Source organism: Pipra filicauda, unplaced genomic scaffold, assembly GCF_003945595.2.
Source record: "Pipra filicauda isolate LSUMZ 115617 unplaced genomic scaffold, ASM394559v2 scaffold81_size6448238_pilon, whole genome shotgun sequence".
Classification (NCBI taxonomy): domain Eukaryota; kingdom Metazoa; phylum Chordata; class Aves; order Passeriformes; family Pipridae; genus Pipra; species Pipra filicauda.
The window spans coordinates 5,606,023-5,612,669 of NW_024104998.1; the positions used below are offsets into that span (position 1 = coordinate 5,606,023).

Sequence of the window (6,647 nt, forward strand, 5' to 3'; positions counted from 1 at the left end):
CTTGGCATGAGAACTTGGTGGCTTCTTATGTTACCCTAGTGTCAGGAAGAAGCAGGTTTTTAAAACCTTTTATGTAAAGTCAGCACAGTGTTTATTTTGCTTTTAATCCTTTGATTAAAAATGGGCACTTCATTCCTTCTTTGTCTTGTGTGCTTAAAATTTTAAGATTGAAAGGTACATAAATATTTTGCTGTATTTTTCTATGTTCTAATTAGCTTCAGTTTAAAACATCAAAAGAATGTTTGTAAACACTACTATAGCGATGGTTACCTTAATTTTGGGTTAATAGAAATAATGCAAAATTAAAACTTTCTTTTTTTGTTAGGCATTTCTGATTATTTTTCTTAAAGCAAAACTGACAGTTCTTTTGAAAAAAAATAATTTGAGCTGATTGGTGTAGTACATTTCAAAAACGCTTTTCAAAAGGTAGCCTGGTTTTGTTGACTTGAAAATGTAAAATGTGTATATGTTGGTGTAGCAAATAGAAACATCTGTTCTACTCTTCAACTAAGTCTCAGTCTGTGCAATACATGGGGAAAAAATGTAATTAAGTGTAATTACTGTAGTTTTAAGCTTCTATGCTTTTTTTTATTTAAGTTCTGTGATTTTATTTTTTTTCCCCAGTTTTCAGGTTGGCGACTTGGTTCTCATTATCTTGGATGAAAGGCATGACAACTATGTGTTGTTCACTGTTAGTCCAACCTTGTATTTCTTGCACTCAGAGTCCCTTGCTGCGCTGGATCTCAAACCAGGTGAGTGTGGTAAGTGTCAGATTTCTTCCAATTACTAACTCCTCCTACAAATAACAGTCTTCCCTTTCTAATGCTTAGTAAGTGATTTTATAAATATATATGTGATAAATATGAGAAGCATGTAATACAGGTAGTTGTCAGCTATCTTTGTAGCTTTTGCTATTTGTTCTAATGCAAAATATTTTTCAGGACAGAACATTTTTAATCAAAAATTTATATGAATGTTAATATCTTGGAAAAATAGGGAAAAGTATCTGCATCTTCAAAGAAGCTGTAAAAAAAAAGGGGGGGGGAGAAAATGCCATTTTTGTACACACAGAGAGTATGTTAACATTCCCATCAGCTTACTTCAACTACTTAGTAGCATGAATAATAAATAACAAAATGTAGACAACAGTATATGGGGATTTGCAAGCAATATTTTTGCTGGTTGTTTTTCCACCAAATTCAAATGGTATTTAGCAAGGCTAATAAGTTTTCATAGAACACTTTTTCTGTATGGTTTTTTTGATGTTGATGGCACATTTGCTTTTTTTTCTCCCTTAATCTTCAAGGGGTTTTTTTGGCTGTTTTTGGCAACTGTGTAAACATAGCTAAATCAAAATCTTTTTAAATGAGGAAAAATAGCAATGCTTTGCACTAAACTATGAGCTACGTGAAATAGAATCATGTAAATGTCTTTAAACTGTCATGTGTAGTATTTTTTGCAAACCCACCTGTGCTCCCAACTTTTCGGAAATGTCTAAGAATACGCATTAAAAGAAAATTTAGTATTCATTCTAAAGTGAAACTTTCTACATGTTTTTGCATCTCACAAGCTGTCAAATTATTTTCAATGAGCAGACTCACAATAGATTTCAGTTATGATGAAAGATGATAGATCTTAAATAATTGTGTAGCCTCCAGAAGACTGCCAGTCCGTATCTGAATTCTGAGTCTGATGAAGGTTGTGTGCCATGTGTCATCTGTGAAGCATAAGGGGAGAATGCCTGTCTTAGTTACAGATGTAATATGTTCTGAACTGGCATTATATGGCATTAGTAGTGCATACATAGCTATGTGAAATATGGTAGATTTTCATACTATTGGTTTACATATATAATGTAAAAACCATGTCAGTTGGTATGTTACTGTGAGTACATAATTCACTGTCCTGTTTTCAAATGGACTTGGCTTGCTCCATTCCTTACCACTTGCTAACTAGTTAGTCTCAGATTTGAAGAAACCGCACATAAAAAAACCAGTGAAGACTTACCTTTTGCTTGAGGAACACATTTGTCGCTGTCTCGGTGCTTCAGGAAACCGTGTCTTCTTGATTCTATTCCTCCATCAGGGAAGTGGGGAAAAATGAAGTCCAGAACACCAGTTGTATTTGCGATAGGCTAAAATTGATATGGATCTAGGTAATGCAAATTATTGTTTTAAGGGCTGCCAAAATGTTGCATCTAAACCTGACCTTTTATATTAACAGGCATATCAAATTGTTAATTCTGTATAGATCTACCTAAACTATTAGGTAGATCCCTAAACTATTAGATCCCTATCCCTAATCAGGGATCTAAGCTATCATTGGATGTCTCTACTTACATTACGATGGCTTAAAATGTTATGACAACACTGAAATTGGTTAAGGAAGGACCACATGGTTTCAGTGTTGTCCCTTTGGGTTATGGAAATTTCCATCTGCAGATGTAGGGAAAAGAACCCTGCATCTCTCTCACTATCTCTGTTAGATCAATGAAACCTGTCAGCCCAGCAAATTCTAATTAAAAAAAGGGTTTTTGTAATTTAAATATTAGCTGTTGAGTGTTCAGTCCATGTGTGAGTTCTTTGCACTGATTGTAGGTAGGAGTGTGGAGTAGAACAGAATCTATTCGGCTACTAATTGCCAGTTTAACCTTGAAGGCTAATAAAATTTCAAAGTGTGGTTCTTGAGTGAGTCATGTTCTAGTCACTACATACAGTATCTCATAAATAGTCACACTTAGAAAAGCATTGATTTGGTTATTATGTATAGGGTATGTGATTTTTTTTCCTTCTATTTATTTTGATATTTTCTTTATGTTGTGGTTAGTGATAGTTTTACTTACTGTTAAAGAAGTAGATATAAGCTGGAAGTTTATTTATGCCCACTGTTGCTCTTTTAATCTGTCACTTTATTATTGAGGTTTTTCACTCTTCTTTCTGAACAGTATCAGGTACTCTCAGAAGACTGCAACCAAAACTGACAGACTTGTAGGGCTTTGAAACTATTATTTATGAGTAACTAATTTCCATCACTAATATAGAAAAATAATCAAATGTTTCAGTAAAAGTAATAATAATAGCTGAGTATATAAGAATTTGTCCTTTGAAATATTTCAAGAAATTTCTGCCTTCAGTCAGACCAAAAGGTCAGACTTGGTTAGTGAGAATAATTTTGATTCATTAGTGAGTTTCAGTTTTGATTTGCTATTGTCTTCTCTAATATTAGTTTTTAAAACAAAATTTGAACTGAAAAATCAAGTTTTCGTTTGAAAATGCCAGTAAGCTGTCTTGATATCTGAACTTAATGTTTGTTCATTTATTAAAAAAATTGATTTTTTTAAGAATTTCTACTTTTAATGAAAATGAAATGTAATATCCTGTTACCTGTAGTTGCTTATCTAAAGTAATAAATATATTTTCTCTTTAGCATCAGGTGCATCTCGGAGACCTTGGGTGCTAGGAAAAGTGATGGAAAAGGAATATTGCCAGGCAAAAAAGGTAAGGAAATAGTAATGGAAAATCATATGCAATTAATAGAGAAGAAAATCAGTTTATATATTTGTAACAATTGTGACAAGTACTTTCTGCATAACAAGTTAGATGAAAATTACCCTAAGTTCTGCTATTCCTGTTCTTCTTCTGCGTCAGTGAATAGCAAGAGAAGGGGAATTAGAAAAGGGTTCAGTGAACAGTGGATTAGGTATTTGCATTCATACTGCCCAAACCTTGCCAGACTCATAAGGGTCTAGTAAACGCTGAGAGGTGGGAATCAGTTTCTGCTTAAAAATTTGAAAATCAGAGGAATAATCCCACATGGGTTTCTAATTTGTTGTTTCATTTTTTTTTTTTCTTGTAGGCACAAAACAGATTTAAAGTTCCTTTGGGTACAAAATTCTACAGAGTGAAAGCAGTACCATGGAACAAGAAAGTATAACACAACAAAATTTTAGTTCCTTCTGTCTCCATTCTTTTTTTGACTTGTCCTTCAGTGCTTTCATTCATCGCTTCAAATACCAGGCCATCTTTTTATACTGAGGTCATGAGACAAGATACGTCATTGATGTACTGCTCTTACTTTTTAACAGGTGACATTTTAGAAACAAGAAATTCATCAAAAACTCTGGCCCTAACTGCTTTGATTTTTTTTTTTTTTTTTACCCAGATAACTTTAAGAGTGTGGACCAAATGAGTTCATTTTCTCGAAGGGCAACCACCTGAAACATGGTTTGTTAGCCATGTTAATTGCCTGTTAAATATACATTAGCTTATATTTAGATGTTAAATGTTAGTTACCATTATTACCAGCATATGTCCTTTTGTGAAATCATTATCAAAGTACTTGCACTCTTTAACAGATTCTTTATATGTGTAAAATTCATCAGCTATTTAAAGAGGAGTGTTCATTGCATGCAGATAATCATATAATTTTTCTTCAACATGAGTTTGCCTCAGTAGATGAATAAAAATAACTACTGCAGCTTGTTTCATTACATGAAAATGCTCTTTAATGTTAAAAAAACCCTTGTAATTTGATAGACTGATTTTGAAAATCAGTCACAGTTAGATCTGCAATCTTCAAAAGCACTTTCAATGGATTGATCACACAGATTCTGAAGGGAAGACACCTGTGCCGTTTGTTGAAAGTGAAGCACTTGTTCTTCTCAACAAAACAGAAATCTTGTATTAATCTATTTAGAAAAATCATATTGATGAAATTGTATTTCATGGTTGAGTTTCAGGAAAAAACTCATTGTACATTAACCATACAAGAGTCATTTAAGTAACAAATTATTGTAATTGTAAAAGACATGTAGAATTTTAAAACAATAAAGATTTGAAACCATTTGTGTTTGAAGTATTTGTGTGCCTTTAAATATTAGCTCTAATATTTATTTCATGTTAATCTGTTGCAGCTTCTCTGTGATTTCTCCAGCAGTTTCATTACATAGAAATACCCAAATTTTTCAACATTTTGGAATTGCAAGAATTACCTTGTAATGATAAAAAAGAATTTAAGTAGACAGAAATTTTAATTTTGTCAACATATTAAATGAATAAAGGACATTTTAAAAATAGTTTTACTAGATACCTTTTTTAAATGTCTTATTTATTTTTAATAACAGCATAAAAGGTTGTACTATAAATGTGTAGTCAATGGAAAGTGGAATTACGGGTTCAACTATGAGCTGATGCCTAGGAATTAATCCACAGAGTTAATCAACTTTTGATTTATTTTCAGAAGGTGTGGGGTGGAAGAAAAGAGATAAGTGAGAGAAAAGAGATAAATATCTGCTTCTGGCCATGTGTTGCATATAATATTTCTTCAGACTAACCAGTCCACTTGAATACCCAGAAACTTCTGTATATGCTTTATTTAAAATTTTGTTCCATAACAATTTTAAGTTCAGATTTTTATGAAATGCATGGGCTTGTAATTGTATCATATCTTTGATTAAATAAATCTGAGACATTTGATCTCTGGAAAAGAGAATGCCATTTCATCAAGTAGCGTTCTTCTCTGATTGTTAAATGTACTAATTTATGTACTGACTTCTTAAAATTAGTTCTCAGAAATGCACCTTATTCTTCAAGAAATAGTTTTACCATAGTTGAGTACTGCCCAGTGTCAAATACATAAATATAGATCTACAGGACAGGTTTAAAGCATAAAAAAAACCCCAACCACCAAATGAAACCAACAACCCATGTTGCAATGGGTTTTTTAATCACTGAATTTTTGACCTAAATGGGAATTCAGTTCTGTCTGCAACTGGTGTAGTCTTGTTCCTATAGTCAACTGAGTCACAAGTGGTTTAAGAAGTTGTACACATACTCATTCCTTTTAATATGCCAAGTGTTTAGAAGCCTCTATCTTTTAACCTGTTGTTAAAACTTTCCCAGCCTCATAATCTCTACTGCTGTGAATATTATTTGTTCTTCAGTGATTAATTGTCTCCTGGAAGCCATCAGGCTTTGCTAAGAGGCACAGAATCCTTCCATTTCTGGGAGGACAGTTATTCCTTGTGTAGCAGTAATGAATCTGTGCGGCACTGGGTAACCCGGCACTATAATGTAAGACCCCACTCTTTTGTTATTGAATAGTCTACTTCAAAGATAAGTGAAATGACCTGTAGGATTTTCTTCATGGAGAAAAGGATGTGTTGTTTGTCAGGTTCTTCCAAGTTGGATAAAACTGCTAATTTGATGATGGTCCTACATGACAGAGTACCTACACACTGCAGTTTCTTTAGGGCATACAAAAATAAATGTTTTTCTGATAATCTAATGTCATTAAGCACTAAGGCCTGTGTGTGTGTCTTGCTGCTCTGTGTTGATGACATACCGTCAAGTTCATTTGTTGCAGGCTCTGGAGATGGTGACCTGAGTGCCAAAGAGAGGTGAGTACAGAACTCCATGCTGAGAATTAAAGTCAGAAATTCTTTTGTCTTTGTTTAAAAAATCTAAACTTTCTAGTCTCAGTTTATTGTTACTAGGTTAAAAAAATACATATTTAAGCTTATGGACAGTAGCAGTGATGATTTGTGGTGCTATGAAAATGAGCTTGATTTCTAGTTTAAGATAGACAAAGGCATGACTGACATTTATTAACTCAGAAACACATGAACAATATATGAAAGTGAACTTGTG

At 33.1% G+C, this 6,647-nt stretch overlaps 1 protein-coding gene across 2 annotated transcripts in view; it reads left to right on the forward strand.

Annotated features, from left to right (window-relative positions):
• The window catches only part of RB1CC1 (RB1 inducible coiled-coil 1), a 73,249-nt gene extending 68,175 nt beyond the window's left edge, over positions 1–5,074 (forward strand). Inside the window, exons 22-24 of one of the 2 annotated variants that reach the window (XM_027728140.2) lie at positions 625–761; positions 3,427–3,497; positions 3,856–5,074. In XM_027728140.2, the coding sequence (XP_027583941.2) occupies positions 625–761; positions 3,427–3,497; positions 3,856–3,933 (286 nt within the window). In that variant the 3' untranslated portion in view covers positions 3,934–5,074. The remainder of the gene's footprint in view (positions 1–624; positions 762–3,426; positions 3,498–3,855) is intronic. The other variant, XM_027728142.2, reaches the window with a different exon arrangement.
• The last annotated feature ends 1,573 nt before the right edge of the window (positions 5,075–6,647 follow it).